An 18,830-nucleotide genomic window follows, 5' to 3' on the forward strand; every position below is an offset into this window, starting at 1 on the left:
TTTTAGCATAAAAACCATTAAAAATTCGGAAATTCTTTTTATTTAACTCAAGCTAAAATAAAATTTCCTTTCACAGAGATGGCTAACTTTGTTGCACTATAGCTCTCTTTGTAAAACAATATATTGTTTTAGCAAACAATATTTAGAAAGCTGAACTCCTTCTCATTCCTTACAGCTAGTTTAGAGCAAATCGATTGTTTAGTTTAGAAGTTCTAAGCATTTTATCTTGCATTAATCATCCTTTACTATTTTCTGAAAACCACTGCATACTTTTAGGCTGCAATTTGATATTTCTTTTAGAAAATTTCAGTTTTAAATTCAAATTTCTTTAATATTATTGTTAATTTTAGGATTCTTTAGAATTTTTCTAAAAATAACAACTTATTCCAATCCAGTTAATAATTTTAATTAGAAATAATGTTATAAATAAATCAGCTTGAGATATTTTTAAACAGATGCATATAATTTATACAAATAACTAAGCAGAGATTTCTTTATACACTAACTAAATCAACAATAAATAAATAAATAATCAACAACATTACAAGAATTTATGGCACAAAACAAAACATATTCAAATCGTCATTCATTCATTCAGTCCTCCAGCATGGAGACACTTCAACTAATACTCTGCTGTTATACACTGTGTAAATGCACTCTTGCACTTACACTCTTGTATATGTGTGTAATGCCTGGATTTCAATAACACTTACCACACTTCACTTATTCATCACTGCAATGCAACAATATTTCTCTACACGTGTCATACTTTTTTCGTTTCGTTTTATTTTCTTATTGCAAACAACAAGAAATATTTACAACCAATGAGTTCCCTGTGTAACTAACTCTACCTCCTCCTTGCAAAAGGATTCTTGTAGTTTTTGTGAAGCATAAATGTTAAACACAATTCTTGATTTTGCTTTTATGTATATTGCAAACTTGCTTGGTATTTATTGGGAATAAGAGAAGTACAAGAACAGTGTCATAAAGATTAAACACATGTATCAATCAGTAAAATTTAAAAAAACAAGAGAAAAGCAAAAGAAAAATCAGCTCAAATATTAATGTAGAATGTGAATAAATGGAAGGTCATACAATACATGACGAAATACTGATGATTGCTAACTACTGGCACAACAAAACTGCTGTTGCTAAAAGTATAGTATATTTAAAGGGGCCAGGAATGTATTTCTGCATATTACTGTATTTATATATTAGATTGTAGTTGTTTTTGTACTTTCATTTACTTTTGTGCCAGTAATAATAACCGTATTTACTTGGCTTTATATAAATGTTATTCTAAATCTCTGGCCACCTAAAAGTATACTTTAATATGTGTTTGAAACTTAGCAAAGCCTAAGGGTATGTTACATTTATGTTACATATAAAGAAATAGAGTAAAAGTTAGCACATTTAAGTCACCAGCAGTGTAATAAAATTTCTTAATTTAAATTTAGATTTTATGGGAATATTTTTTAAAAAGTCTTAAACAATTTTTGAAAAATTTAAATTTTTTTATAAATTTTCATAAATTACACACAATTTCCTATCCAGTGATATATAATATGTAAAATATAACTTTCCTCAAGCAGCCTTAAAATGAAGCCAAAGTAACTTCTTGCAAAAAAACTGTTTTAAATAAATATTAACAGGAAATCACTAAATAATAACAAATTAGAACCATTTTGATATGCCTAAAAACCTAAAATAATATTTAGCTTTTGAAATAACTGACTACTGGCCTTTTTAAAGCCTCTTAAAAGCTTATTATTAGTCATATAGACCATGAAATAATTTTTTCCTTAAGATGATTTTATTTAAATTTTTCTCATATAGTTTTTCCCGAAAAGGTGCCAAGTTACATATTCAAAATAATTATAATGTGTGTTTAATCTTATTACAAGGCTTTAAAAACAAATATAGCAAAAAAAAACTATGCCACAAATGCTTTTAATAATAATACTATTTTTTTTAGACCAAAAGTATGCCATGGTTTTTTTTTTAAATATTTTATTGCCTACCAACAAACAATAAACACATTTTTGCAAGCAGCTCTAGTGTTTTTCCCGCTGTCTTAATTTCTTTTTGCACTAACACTCTTTAAATACAAACTAATACTCACACATGTTTGCCAGCCGTTTCATTTTTCCTCCAACCCTCCCTCCCTTCTCATTCCACTTCTTAACACTTTCATTACATATTTACTACCAGTAACCCGAAAAAAATGTTGGCTGTGTTCATGCCAAGTTAAACGGAGAGAGAAAAAACTTAATACTGCATATAACACTTTTGACAACACAATTTAGTGATGAGCGCAAAAAACAAAAAAAAAGAAATGAAATTTTCTATATGTGTAGTTTAACACAAGATTAAAAAACTTTGACTAGTGTAGTTTTTAGTTTAAACAATGTTTAAACAAAAAAAATATATGTAGAAGAGATAGAACATCAACAACAAGAACAACATGAACAAGAGCTTGTGAACATCAACAAATACTGTAGATTCCACATTTTTGTGACACAAAACTGGCCTCTTCTAAAGGCTGCTGCAAAAAAGAAACTTAATTGTAGTTGTAGTAATAGGGAATGATAGCAGAAGGTCTGATGTTAAAGAGAGAAGGAAAAAATTAAGAGCAAAATATGACAATATTGAAGGAAATATTGGCATATACAGCATTAAAATACTGTATAAATAGTACTCGAACAGAACTAGATCAGAACTAGAACAGAACTAGAACAGAACTAGAACAGAACTAGAACAGAACTAGAACAGAACTAGAACAGAACTAGAACAGAACTAGAACAGAACTAGAACAGAACTAGAACAGAACTAGAACAGAACTAGAACAGAACTAGAACAGAACTAGAACAGAACTAGAACAGAACTAGAACTAGAACAGAACTAGAACAGAACTAGAACAGAACTAGAACAGAACTAGAACAGAACTAGAACAGAACTAGAACAGAACTAGAACAGAACTAGAACAGAACTAGAACAGAACTAGAACAGAACTAGAACAGAACTAGAACAGAACTAGAACAGAACTAGAACAGAACTAGAACAGAACTAGAACAGAACTAGAACAGAACTAGAACAGAACTAGAACAGAACTAGAACAGAACTAGAACAGAACTAGAACAGAACTAGAACAGAACTAGAACAGAACTAGAACAGAACTAGAACAGAACTAGAACAGAACTAGAACAGAACTAGAACAGAACTAGAACAGAACTAGAACAGAACTAGAACAGAACTAGAACAGAACTAGAACAGAACTAGAACAGAACTAGAACAGAACTAGAACAGAACTAGAACAGAACTAGAACTAGAACAGAACTAGAACTAGAACAGAACTAGAACTAGAACAGAACTAGAACTAGAACAGAACTAGAACAGAACTAGAACAGAACTAGAACAGAACTAGAACAGAACTAGAACAGAACTAGAACAGAACTAGAACAGAACTAGAACAGAACTAGAACAGAACTAGAACAGAACTAGAACAGAACTAGAACAGAACTAGAACAGAACTAGAACAGAACTAGAACAGAACTAGAACAGAACTAGAACAGAACTAGAACAGAACTAGAACAGAACTAGAACAGAACTAGAACAGAACTAGAACAGAACTAGAACAGAACTAGAACAGAACTAGAACAGAACTAGAACAGAACTAGAACAGAACTAGAACAGAACTAGAACAGAACTAGAACAGAACTAGAACAGAACTAGAACAGAACTAGAACAGAACTAGAACAGAACTAGAACAGAACTAGAACAGAACTAGAACAGAACTAGAACAGAACTAGAACAGAACTAGATCAGAACTAGATCAGAACTAGAACAGAACTAGAACAGAACTAGAACAGAACTAGAACAGAACTAGAACAGAACTAGAACAGAACTAGAACAGAACTAGAACAGAACTAGAACAGAACTAGAACAGAACTAGAACAGAACTAGAACAGAACTAGAACAGAACTAGAACAGAACTAGAACAGAACTAGAACAGAACTAGAACAGAACTAGAACAGAACTAGAACAGAACTAGAACAGAACTAGAACAGAACTAGAACAGAACTAGAACAGAACTAGAACAGAACTAGAACAGAACTAGAACAGAACTAGAACAGAACTAGAACAGAACTAGAACAGAACTAGAACAGAACTAGAACAGAACTAGAACAGAACTAGAACAGAACTAGAACAGAACTAGAACAGAACTAGAACAGAACTAGAACAGAACTAGAACAGAACTAGAACAGAACTAGAACAGAACTAGAACAGAACTAGAACAGAACTAGAACAGAACTAGAACAGAACTAGAACAGAACTAGAACAGAACTAGAACAGAACTAGAACAGAACTAGAACAGAACTAGAACAGAACTAGAACAGAACTAGAACAGAACTAGAACAGAACTAGAACAGAACTAGAACAGAACTAGAACAGAACTAGAACAGAACTAGAACAGAACTAGAACAGAACTAGAACAGAACTAGAACAGAACTAGAACAGAACTAGAACAGAACTAGAACAGAACTAGAACAGAACTAGAACAGAACTAGAACAGAACTAGAACAGAACTAGAACAGAACTAGAACAGAACTAGAACAGAACTAGAACAGAACTAGAACAGAACTAGAACAGAACTAGAACAGAACTAGAACAGAACTAGAACAGAACTAGAACAGAACTAGAACAGAACTAGAACAGAACTAGAACAGAACTAGAACAGAACTAGAACAGAACTAGAACAGAACTAGAACAGAACTAGAACAGAACTAGAACAGAACTAGAACAGAACTAGAACAGAACTAGAACAGAACTAGAACAGAACTAGAACAGAACTAGAACAGAACTAGAACAGAACTAGAACAGAACTAGAACAGAACTAGAACAGAACTAGAACAGAACTAGAACAGAACTAGAACAGAACTAGAACAGAACTAGAACAGAACTAGAACAGAACTAGAACAGAACTAGAACAGAACTAGAACAGAACTAGAACAGAACTAGAACAGAACTAGAACAGAACTAGAACAGAACTAGAACAGAACTAGAACAGAACTAGAACAGAACTAGAACAGAACTAGAACAGAACTAGAACAGAACTAGAACAGAACTAGAACAGAACTAGAACAGAACTAGAACAGAACTAGAACAGAACTAGAACAGAACTAGAACAGAACTAGAACAGAACTAGAACAGAACTAGAACAGAACTAGAACAGAACTAGAACAGAACTAGAACAGAACTAGAACAGAACTAGAACAGAACTAGAACAGAACTAGAACAGAACTAGAACAGAACTAGAACAGAACTAGAACAGAACTAGAACAGAACTAGAACAGAACTAGAACAGAACTAGAACAGAACTAGAACAGAACTAGAACAGAACTAGAACAGAACTAGAACAGAACTAGAACAGAACTAGAACAGAACTAGAACAGAACTAGAACAGAACTAGAACAGAACTAGAACAGAACTAGAACAGAACTAGAACAGAACTAGAACAGAACTAGAACAGAACTAGAACAGAACTAGAACAGAACTAGAACAGAACTAGAACAGAACTAGAACAGAACTAGAACAGAACTAGAACAGAACTAGAACAGAACTAGAACAGAACTAGAACAGAACTAGAACAGAACTAGAACAGAACTAGAACAGAACTAGAACAGAACTAGAACAGAACTAGAACAGAACTAGAACAGAACTAGAACAGAACTAGAACAGAACTAGAACAGAACTAGAACAGAACTAGAACAGAACTAGAACAGAACTAGAACAGAACTAGAACAGAACTAGAACAGAACTAGAACAGAACTAGAACAGAACTAGAACAGAACTAGAACAGAACTAGAACAGAACTAGAACAGAACTAGAACAGAACTAGAACAGAACTAGAACAGAACTAGAACAGAACTAGAACAGAACTAGAACAGAACTAGAACAGAACTAGAACAGAACTAGAACAGAACTAGAACAGAACTAGAACAGAACTAGAACAGAACTAGAACAGAACTAGAACAGAACTAGAACAGAACTAGAACAGAACTAGAACAGAACTAGAACAGAACTAGAACAGAACTAGAACAGAACTAGAACAGAACTAGAACAGAACTAGAACAGAACTAGAACAGAACTAGAACAGAACTAGAACAGAACTAGAACAGAACTAGAACAGAACTAGAACAGAACTAGAACAGAACTAGAACAGAACTAGAACAGAACTAGAACAGAACTAGAACAGAACTAGAACAGAACTAGAACAGAACTAGAACAGAACTAGAACAGAACTAGAACAGAACTAGAACAGAACTAGAACAGAACTAGAACAGAACTAGAACAGAACTAGAACAGAACTAGAACAGAACTAGAACAGAACTAGAACAGAACTAGAACAGAACTAGAACAGAACTAGAACAGAACTAGAACAGAACTAGAACAGAACTAGAACAGAACTAGAACAGAACTAGAACAGAACTAGAACAGAACTAGAACAGAACTAGAACAGAACTAGAACAGAACTAGAACAGAACTAGAACAGAACTAGAACAGAACTAGAACAGAACTAGATCAGAACTAGATCAGAACTAGAACAGAACTAGAACAGAACTAGAACAGAACTAGAACAGAACTAGAACAGAACTAGAACAGAACTAGAACAGAACTAGAACAGAACTAGAACAGAACTAGAACAGAACTAGAACAGAACTAGAACAGAACTAGAACAGAACTAGAACAGAACTAGAACAGAACTAGAACAGAACTAGAACAGAACTAGAACAGAACTAGAACAGAACTAGAACAGAACTAGAACAGAACTAGAACAGAACTAGAACAGAACTAGAACAGAACTAGAACAGAACTAGAACAGAACTAGAACAGAACTAGAACAGAACTAGAACAGAACTAGAACAGAACTAGAACAGAACTAGAACAGAACTAGAACAGAACTAGAACAGAACTAGAACAGAACTAGAACAGAACTAGAACAGAACTAGAACAGAACTAGAACAGAACTAGAACAGAACTAGAACAGAACTAGAACAGAACTAGAACTAGAACAGAACTAGAACAGAACTAGAACAGAACTAGAACAGAACTAGAACAGAACTAGAACAGAACTAGAACAGAACTAGAACAGAACTAGAACAGAACTAGAACAGAACTAGAACAGAACTAGAACAGAACTAGAACAGAACTAGAACAGAACTAGAACAGAACTAGAACAGAACTAGAACAGAACTAGAACAGAACTAGAACAGAACTAGAACAGAACTAGAACAGAACTAGAACAGAACTAGAACAGAACTAGAACAGAACTAGAACAGAACTAGAACAGAACTAGAACAGAACTAGAACAGAACTAGAACAGAACTAGAACAGAACTAGAACAGAACTAGAACAGAACTAGAACAGAACTAGAACAGAACTAGAACAGAACTAGAACAGAACTAGAACAGAACTAGAACAGAACTAGAACAGAACTAGAACAGAACTAGAACAGAACTAGAACAGAACTAGAACAGAACTAGAACAGAACTAGAACAGAAAAGAAAACCTACCTCCATAATAATATAACAATCTCGTACTTTAACTATTATGTGCAGGGTACCCAAAAATTGGGGGCCAAAAACAAGGCTAAACTTTTGTCACACTGAAACAATATTTCTTTTTTTTTTTCTGCTACTGTGTTTTATTTTTTTTACTATTTTTCTTACAATTTTGTTTGCATTTTCAACAACAAACATAAACTATAACAATAGAAAAAGACTCGGCTAAGGTCAAGTATCATTCTTATACAAACAAATACACATCAAGTAAAAAAATAAAGAAAAACTGAAGAAAAGAATAAACATTCAAACTAAAGGATAAAAAATGTAAATTGTTGAGAAGAAATGAGAAAAAAGAAATGTATAGAAAAACCTAAAGTAATTGTTAGCAGTAAAAAGAATTTAACAACAACAACCAACAAATAGGGAGAGGTTTAGTAACAGTAATTCTTAGTTTCGTTTACATATGAGTAAAAAGTAGGGTCTACTTTTAGGAGGATTTATATTAATTTTTTGATAAAATAAGGTTATATAAGAAAATATAAAGTTTTTTTAAGTTTAAATTAAACAAAAATTGTTAAATATTCAACAAAAACTTAAATTATACCAAAATTTTTTTTTAATTTTTTTTTAACAAAAACTTGGAAATTTGTCTAAATATTTGTTTGTATTATTTATGAACATGATTTTAAAACCATTAAAAACCATTACAGTTTATTTATATTTAATAACACTTAAAATATTACCATGCCCCTGCTGTAAATTCTAACACGTTCCCTTGCATCGTATAATATTTGCTACAATTTGTTGTGCAATAAAGACTAAAACAACCACAAACAAAAAAATATACATCATTATAATAATAACAATAATCTGCTTTTCTATAATATACATATGTATGTATGTATGAATAAAATGTAAGTACATTTATGTTAGTTTAAATATTTTATACATAAATGTATAAGCAGTTTCGTAAATGTTTGTAAATGCTGAAATCTTTTTTGGGAGGAAAAGGATTCCTCCTGCAGTTATGCACGAACTTTGCATGTGTATGTAGTTGTTTAAATGTGCATGTGTTTTATAACCTTGTCTGCATGTTATTGCATTTTCCTGCACCTGTTTCCATTAAAATATAGATCTTTAATGCAACCAAACAAAAACAATACATGTAAGCAACACATACATACTTACATACATAAAAAACATCAATAATCACAGCTGAACATGTATAGTAGACTGCTACAGGATTGTATAGAGAAACATATCTTCAGTCCTAGTTCAAAATCAGTTCCGGTTCAGTTATAGTTTAAATCTAATTCAGTGAAATTATGAAACAAATTAATTAAATCTTTAAGAATTTCCATAACAACTTACTCTCTAAAACATCTTAACAAATAAGTATCCTTATCATTTGTAGTATAACCTCTAAAATCGTAATTTTTATTCTCAGCTATTTTCTTTGCTATGCAAATGATTTACCTTTTAAAATATTCACCACCTTGCATTTAAAACATCCTTCCCACAAAGCCTAATATTATGCAACACAATTTACATCTATTAAAGAACAAGGAAATTTGTTTTTTATTTTTCGCTTTTTTTCTTTGAATATTCATAGATTTATATTAAATACCATTATCAGCATAAAATTACAGTTAATTTAGACTAAATGCTTTATGCAAATAACTGCATTAACCTTTTTAGTTTTCTTTTTTTTTCAAATTTATTTTAATATTAAAATAAACAACACAGTAAGCAAACATTGCTTTATACTGGCGCTGTGCTGGCAAACAATAGCAGTAAAAAAGGTTATAAAAAAATTATGCAGCAAATTAGAAGTATTCTAACAAAAAAATAGAAAAATATACATGAAATTTATTATTACAAATTTATAAGCAAAAACAGTGAAGACTTGCTCAAGAGGAATCATAGGTCTCCTACATAGTTTTTCCAAGCTTGTGCAAGGTACAACTTTACTTGCTATTTTAGTGGCCTACTTTTAGGAGGATTTCACTGTAGCTGATGAAAATAACACCAATGCTTTACATTATTTAACCCAGTTGCAAACTGTCTAAAACCAAGACTAGGACAAGACTAGACCAAGACTAGACCAAGATTAGAATAAAACTAGACAAAAACTAGACAAAAACTAGACAAAGACTAGACCTAGACTAGACCAAGACTAGACCAAGACTAGACCAAGACTAGACCAAGACTAGACCAAGACTAGACCAAGACTAGACCAAGACTAGACCAAGACTAGACCAATACTAGACCAAGACTACACCAAGACTAGAATAAAACTAGACAAAAACTAGACAAAGAATAGCCCAAGACTAGACGAATATTAGACGATGATTAGACCAAGACTAGACCAAGACTAGACCAAGATTAAACCATGACTAGACCAAGACTAAACCAAGACTAGACCAAGACAAGACAAAGACTAGACCAAGACTAGACCAATACTAGACCAAGACTACACCAAGACTAGAATAAAACTAGACAAAAACTAGACAAAGAATAGCCCAAGACTAGACGAATATTAGACGATGATTAGACCAAGACTAGACCAAGACTAGACCAAGATTAGACCAAGATTAGACCAAGACTAGACCAAGACTAGACCAAGACTAGACCAAGACTAGAACAAGACTAGACCAAGAATAGACCAAGACTAGACCAAGATTAGACCAAGACTAGACCAAGAATAGACCAAGACTAGACCAAGTCTAGACCAAGACTAGACCAAGACAAGACTAAGATCAGATCTAGCACATGGATTTTGGAAATACGAGCAACTGGGTATCGTATTATCGCCTCTGTTGTGGACTCTGGTTATCGATGAACTACTGGAAGACCTTAACAACTTAGGATTCCATACATATGGTTCCGCCGACGATTTAGTAATTTCTGTTACTGGGTCGGATAACCAGCCAAGACAATTATTGTATCATTTATCAAACGGAGAGTTATTAAACTTATAGAGCCTATATTGAATGGCTCATCAATAGGGTTTTCTAAGGAGGTAAATATCTTGGGGTTACACTTGATACGACTCTCACTTGGATAGCGACTTTTTTTAATACGAGAGAATTAAAACCGAAGATGATTTACTAGTGGAACCGATGAATAAAGTGAAACAGATGACTGCGAGATCTTTATTATAATGCCGATCAAGCGTGGTTTGCAGATGGTTCCAGAACTGGCTAATGATGACGACACTGGGGCTGGTATTTATGGTCCCAATTTTCAAAGGGATATCCCAACGGGTACATTTCCATCAAAGTTTCAGGCAAAGATTTACGCCATCCTTATATGCTCTAATCAATGTTTAAGAAGGAGATTAAGGAATACTAGGATATTCGTTATGTCGGATAGCCTGGCTGCTCATAGAGCTTTCATAGTTCCTGAACCGTTCTTTGGCATCCACGTTCTTGGGTTGAATCGGAATTTACCCGATTTTGGGGCAAATGTAGAACCATGACTACAACTACTGAATGAACTCTGACAAGAGCTATGTTTAAAGCTATGACTACAATTACGAAGAGACCTATGACGATAACCATAACTAGAGCTATGACTGGGACATAAAACTTCTCACCGGGTAGTCGTAAGTGAATACTCATATATACTATCAAAAAAATGTTGCCTACATTTAGGCTGCTTGCTTGTGCATAATAAACAAAATCTATTCAAAAGATAAAATAACGTAGCTACAAGCCAACATATGTGTTTATAATTTTTATTTTACTTTCACCTACTCGTAATATACATATGTATATGCTATTAAGCTTAATTTCTGCTTATTTAATGCAATTCAAATGAAAACTGAAAAAAAAACAGCAATGAGAGAAAAACTTTGAACAAAATGTTAAAAACAAAACTGCCAGAATAATCGAAATAAAAACCTGCCAAAACTACAACACAATCGTGTGTAACACAGCACAGGCTGGTAGAAATGGCAGCAGCAAAATGCTTAAGAGAATGAATACATGTTTATGTGTTTAACTAGATACAATTTGTATGAGGAGCTGAAGATGAGCTGCAAAATGTGAGGTAAACATTACATTACATTATTGTACATTTTTGCCACATTGTATTTGTACAACAAATAACAACGACAATAGCAATAGCAACAATGATATATACAATAACAAGACGGTAGCAAAAAAAAAAAACACAAAAAGGTTAATATAATAATATGCTTTTGGCATTGCATACCTTTAGGTGCCGACATTATTATCATTATTATTATCGTCATTATTATCATTATCATAAAATATATATTGAAATTACATGCCGACTTTGCCCAAACACTTTCATATGTAGAAACATTTTTGCATTTTAGCTTGTTATTTAAGTAATGTTCTCATATGTGTGAGTTTTGAACACAGAGAAAATAGTTTCTGCAGCCAAAATGTATACAACAGTATTACACAACACATAGGAGTAGTATATGTATCTAGGTGTTGTCTGTCTGTCTGTCTGTCCGTCTGTGTGTTGGGGAAAAATACCTTTTTAAATATTTCTGTTAATGTTAAGTTTTCTTTGCAATTCATTATTGTTTGATCCTTCGAGCTGCATTATTGAAATTACTATAGAAAATAGTGGTAAATTGAAAATTTTGTTTAGCAATTTTTGTGTTAATTAAAAGATATTTTAAGGCAAGGACAGATGGAAAAGAATGTGAAGAGACAATGACAATGATTATCACAAAACTAGGAATTGATTAAGGCTAGATTGTGACTAGACTTTGACTAAAACAATGATTAGAACTATGACTATAAATATGACTAAAAATATGACTAGAACTATGACTAGAACTATAACTATGACTAGAACTATGGCTAGACTATGACTAGACTATGACGAGACTATGACTAGAACTATGACTAGAATTATGACTAGAACTATGACTAGAACTATGACTAGAAATATGACTAGAAATATGACTAGACTATGACTAGGCTATGACTAGACTATGACGAGACTATGACTAGACTATGACTAGACTATGACGAGACTATGACTAGAACTATGACTAGAATTATGACTAGAACTATGACTAGAACTATGACTAGAAATATGACTAGAAATATGACTAGACTATAACTAGACTATGACTAGACTATGACTAGACTATGACTAGACTATGACTAGACTATGACTAGACTATGACTAGACTATGACTAGACTATGACTAGACTATGACTAGACTATGACTAGACTATGACTAGACTATGACTAGACTATGACTAGACTATGACTAGACTATGACTAGACTATGACTAGACTATGACTAGACTATGACTAGACTATGACTAGACTATGACTAGACTATGACTAGACTATGACTAGACTATGACTAGACTATGACTAGACTATGACTAGACTATGACTAGACTATGACTAGAACTATGACTAGAATTATGACTAGAACTATGACTAGAACTATGACTAGAAATATGACTAGAAATATGACTAGACTATGACTAGACTATGACTAGACTATGACGAGACTATGACTAGACTATGACTAGACTATGACTAGACTATGACGAGACTATGACTAGAACTATGACTAGAATTATGACTAGAACTATGACTAGAACTATGACTAGAAATATGACTAGAAATATGACTACAACTCAGATTTGAAATATAACTACAACTATGACTAGAACTATGACTAGAAATATGACTAGAACTATAAGTAGAACTATGACTAGAACTATGACTAGACTATGACTAGACTATGACTAGAACTATGACTAGACTATGACTAGACTATGACGAGACTATGACTAGTCTATGACTAGACTATGACGAGACTATGACTAGAACTATGAATAGAAATATGACTAGAAATATGACTACAACTCAGATTTGAAATATGACTACAACTATGACTAGAACTATGACTAGAAATATGACTAAAACTATGACCAGAACTATGACTAGAACTATGACTAGAACTATGACTAGAACTATGACTAGAAATATGACTAGAAATATGACTAGAACTATGACTAGAACTATGAATAGAACTATAAGTAGAACTATGACTAGAACTATGACTAGAACTATGACTAGAACTATGAGTAGAAATATGACTAGAACTATGATTAGAACTATGACTAGAACTATGACTAGAACTATAAGTAGAACTATGACTAGAACTATGATTAGAACTATGACTAGAACTATGACTAGAACTATGACTAGAACTATAAGTAGAACTATGACTAGAAATATAACTAGAACTCTGATTAGAAATATGACTAGACTAAGCACTATAATGTTACTTTTTATTAAATAAGTACATAAATAAAAACCATTGTAAATGTTTTCAGGTTACAAAATATTACCACACCATTACAAAAATCACAAACACATGTTATTCTTATTTCCAAGAAAAGAATATACAACTGCAGGCGTTTCATAATTTCATGTTTTCAGTTTTTTTTTTTAAGAAAACTTGTCATCTGACACAGGAAAAGGAAGGGATCAAACTGCAACTATAACTCAGTTATACAAAAAAAATAAAACAAACTTTTGTACAAAAACTATATGAAAAACAAAAAGTAGTTTTAAATGAAAATACATATAAGTACATACAAAATTTTTGAGAATTCCCCTCTTGTGTATGCATGACAAAACATTGCCTACTTGCAGGCTAAAACCTGCTACATGTATTTAGCATTTTTTTTTTTAATAGGAATATTTGCGCTTGAATGTTTATGAAAAAGAACAAAAAAACTTGAAAAACAAAAGCATACATATTTTCGCTTGAAAAGATGTACAAAGTTGCAGGCAGGCAGTACTGGCATAGAAGTGATTTTTTTTTCAACAAGAAATGAGTGATGGTTCCAAAACAAAAGTAATTATAATAAAATTTTCAAAACAAAACTATTTAGAGGAATTGCAGAGAGAAAAAACACAAGCTTTTAACATAATTGTTTTAATGTTTAAGAAAAAAAAATTAATAAATGAATTAAAACCCCTGCATGATCAACTAAGCGATAAAACTGATTTTTCCTGCAACTCATGCATTGCATAATTTAAGGCTTACTGTAATAAAATGCCCCCAATTGAATAGCATTTGTGGCAGCAAAACACCACCAACCCTTGTTATTGAAACTGCATAAAGGCACAGAGAAAACCGCGCTATCGATGCGGTTACCTGATAACAAAAAATAATTAACAAATTTTAATTAAACTGTAGAGATTCTCCAAAGATTTTCCTTAAATTTGAATAAATTTTCCCCCAATAACACGACAACAGTTCTAAGAAATTTTGCGGAATATATTAAAGAAGACAACAGCCACAGCAGCTGCAGCAGCAGCAGCTACTAACTAGTAGGCTGCTGTTAGTTGCAGTTGCAAAACATTGCATGCTTTTAGGCTATAAAATGTTAAAAAACAAATCATGCTGTTTTGCATTGCTTTTTTTTGGTTGTTGTTGTTATTCTCTTTTCCTTGTTGCAAACATCAAAAGTTTTTAGGCAGTTTTAAACGATAAAGTTTTGTGCTGAAACTTGAGTAGGATGTGGTGAATGTGAGATATGACAACAACATAGACATTGTTATTAAATCCAAAATGGACAAGTTAAGATTAAGAATGAGGAAATATGGGAAATGGAATAACGATGGGTTTTATTATTATTTGTTTTTATAGATTTTTATCTAAGTCACTAGATATAATCTCAGGTAATAATATCTAGTCCCGACATCAAATGATAGTTCTAGTCTAGTCATAGTCTAGTCATAGTCTAGTCATAGTCTAGTCATAGTCTAGTCATAGTCTAGTCATAGTCTAGTCATAGTCTAGTCATAGTCTAGTCATAGTCTAGTCATAGTCTAGTCATAGTCTAGTCATAGTCTAGTCATAGTCTAGTCATAGTCTAGTCATAGTCTAGTCATAGTCTAGTCATAGTCTAGTCATAGTCTAGTCATAGTCTAGTCATAGTCTAGTCATAGTCTAGTCATAGTCTAGTCATAGTCTAGTCATAGTCTAGTCATAGTCTAGTCATAGTCTAGTCATAGTCTAGTCATAGTCTAGTCATAGTCTAGTCATAGTCTAGTCATAGTCTAGTCATAGTCTAGTCATAGTCTAGTCATAGTCTAGTCATAGTCTAGTCATAGTCTAGTCATAGTCTAGTCATAGTCTAGTCATAGTCTAGTCATAGTCTAGTCATAGTCTAGTCATAGTCTAGTCATAGTCTAGTCATAGTCTAGTCATAGTCTAGTCATAGTCTAGTCATAGTCTAGTCATAGTCTAGTCATAGTCTAGTCATAGTCTAGTCATAGTCTAGTCATAGTCTAGTCATAGTCTAGTCATAGTCTAGTCATAGTCTAGTCATAGTCTAGTCATAGTCTAGTCATAGTCTAGTCATAGTCTAGTCATAGTCTAGTCATAGTCTAGTCATAGTCTAGTCATAGTCTAGTCATAGTCTAGTCATAGTCTAGTCATAGTCTAGTCATAGTCTAGTCATAGTCTAGTCATAGTCTAGTCATAGTCTAGTCATAGTCTAGTCATAGTCTAGTCATAGTCTAGTCATAGTCTAGTCATAGTCTAGTCATAGTCTAGTCATAGTCTAGTCATAGTCTAGTCATAGTCTAGTCATAGTCTAGTCATAGTCTAGTCATAGTCTAGTCATAGTCTAGTCATAGTCTAGTCATAGTCTAGTCATAGTCTAGTCATAGTCTAGTCATAGTCTAGTCATAGTCTAGTCATAGTCTAGTCATAGTCTAGTCATAGTCTAGTCATAGTCTAGTCATAGTCTAGTCATAGTCTAGTCATAGTCTAGTCATAGTCTAGTCATAGTCTAGTCATAGTCTAGTCATAGTCTAGTCATAGTCTAGTCATAGTCTAGTCATAGTCTAGTCATAGTCTAGTCATAGTCTAGTCATAGTCTAGTCATAGTCTAGTCATAGTCTAGTCATAGTCTAGTCATAGTCTAGTCATAGTCTAGTCATAGTCTAGTCATAGTCTAGTCATAGTCTAGTCATAGTCTAGTCATAGTCTAGTCATAGTCTAGTCATAGTCTAGTCATAGTCTAGTCATAGTCTAGTCATAGTCTAGTCATAGTCTAGTCATAGTCTAGTCATAGTCTAGTCATAGTCTAGTCATAGTCTAGTCATAGTCTAGTCATAGTCTAGTCATAGTCTAGTCATAGTCTAGTCATAGTCTAGTCATAGTCTAGTCATAGTCTAGTCATAGTCTAGTCATAGTCTAGTCATAGTCTAGTCATAGTCTAGTCATAGTCTAGTCATAGTCTAGTCATAGTCTAGTCATAGTCTAGTCATAGTCTAGTCATAGTCTAGTCATAGTCTAGTCATAGTCTAGTCATAGTCTAGTCATAGTCTAGTCATAGTCTAGTCATAGTCTAGTCATAGTCTAGTCATAGTCTAGTCATAGTCTAGTCATAGTCTAGTCATAGTCTAGTCATAGTCTAGTCATAGTCTAGTCATAGTCTAGTCATAGTCTAGTCATAGTCTAGTCATAGTCTAGTCATAGTCTAGTCATAGTCTAGTCATAGTCTAGTCATAGTCTAGTCATAGTCTAGTCATAGTCTAGTCATAGTCTAGTCATAGTCTAGTCATAGTCTAGTCATAGTCTAGTCATAGTCTAGTCATAGTCTAGTCATAGTCTAGTCATAGTCTAGTCATAGTCTAGTCATAGTCTAGTCATAGTCTAGTCATAGTCTAGTCATAGTCTAGTCATAGTCTAGTCATAGTCTAGTCATAGTCTAGTCATAGTCTAGTCATAGTCTAGTCATAGTCTAGTCATAGTCTAGTCATAGTCTAGTCATAGTCTAGTCATAGTCTAGTCATAGTCTAGTCATAGTCTAGTCATAGTCTAGTCATAGTCTAGTCATAGTCTAGTCATAGTCTAGTCATAGTCTAGTCATAGTCTAGTCATAGTAGTCTAGTCATAGTCTAGTCATAGTCTAGTCATAGTCTAGTCATAGTCTAGTCATAGTCTAGTCATAGTCTAGTCATAGTCTAGTCATAGTCTAGTCATAGTCTAGTCATAGTCTAGTCATAGTCTAGTCATAGTCTAGTCATAGTCTAGTCATAGTCTAGTCATAGTCTAGTCATAGTCTAGTCATAGTCTAGTCATAGTCTAGTCATAGTCTAGTCATAGTCTAGTCATAGTCTAGTCATAGTCTAGTCATAGTCTAGTCATAGTCTAGTCATAGTCTAGTCATAGTCTAGTCATAGTCTAGTCATAGTCTAGTCATAGTCTAGTCATAGTCTAGTCATAGTCTAGTCATAGTCTAGTCATAGTCTAGTCATAGTCTAGTCATAGTCTAGTCATAGTCTAGTCATAGTCTAGTCATAGTCTAGTCATAGTCTAGTCATAGTCTAGTCATAGTCTAGTCATAGTCTAGTCATAGTCTAGTCATAGTCTAGTCATAGTCTAGTCATAGTCTAGTCATAGTCTAGTCATAGTAGTCTAGTCATAGTAGTCTAGTCATAGTCTAGTCATAGTCTAGTCATAGTCTAGTCATAGTCTAGTCATAGTCTAGTCATAGTCTAGTCATAGTCTAGTCATAGTCTAGTCATAGTCTAGTCATAGTCTAGTCATAGTCTAGTCATAGTCTAGTCATAGTCTAGTCATAGTCTAGTCATAGTCTAGTCATAGTCTAGTCATAGTCTAGTCATAGTCTAGTCATAGTCTAGTCATAGTCTAGTCATAGTCTAGTCATAGTCTAGTCATAGTCTAGTCATAGTCTAGTCATAGTCTAGTCATAGTCTAGTCATAGTCTAGTCATAGTCTAGTCATAGTAGTCTAGTCATAGTAGTCTAGTCATAGTCTAGTCATAGTCTAGTCATAGTCTAGTCATAGTCTAGTCATAGTCTAGTCATAGTCTAGTCATAGTCTAGTCATAGTCTAGTCATAGTCTAGTCATAGTCTAGTCATAGTCTAGTCATAGTCTAGTCATAGTCTAGTCATAGTCTAGTCATAGTCTAGTCATAGTCTAGTCATAGTCTAGTCATAGTCTAGTCATAGTCTAGTCATAGTCTAGTCATAGTCTAGTCATAGTCTAGTCATAGTCTAGTCATAGTCTAGTCATAGTCTAGTCATAGTCTAGTCATAGTCTAGTCATAGTCTAGTCATAGTCTAGTCATAGTCTAGTCATAGTCTAGTCATAGTCTAGTCATAGTCTAGTCATAGTCTAGTCATAGTCTAGTCATAGTCTAGTCATAGTCTAGTCATAGTCTAGTCATAGTCTAGTCATAGTCTAGTCATAGTCTAGT

The 18,830-nt window shown here is 33.1% G+C and overlaps 1 protein-coding gene across 1 annotated transcript in view; it reads right to left on the minus strand.

Moving 5' to 3' along the window:
- The window catches only part of LOC135950890 (uncharacterized), an 80,831-nt gene extending 69,032 nt beyond the window's left edge, over window positions 1–11,799 (minus strand). The window contains exon 1 of the mRNA XM_065500415.1: window positions 11,784–11,799. Within this exon, the coding sequence (XP_065356487.1) occupies window positions 11,784–11,799 (16 nt within the window). The remainder of the gene's footprint in view (window positions 1–11,783) is intronic.
- Between the last annotated feature and the right edge of the window lie 7,031 nt (window positions 11,800–18,830).

Source organism: Calliphora vicina, chromosome 2 (assembly GCF_958450345.1).
Source record: "Calliphora vicina chromosome 2, idCalVici1.1, whole genome shotgun sequence".
NCBI lineage: Eukaryota > Metazoa > Arthropoda > Insecta > Diptera > Calliphoridae > Calliphora > Calliphora vicina.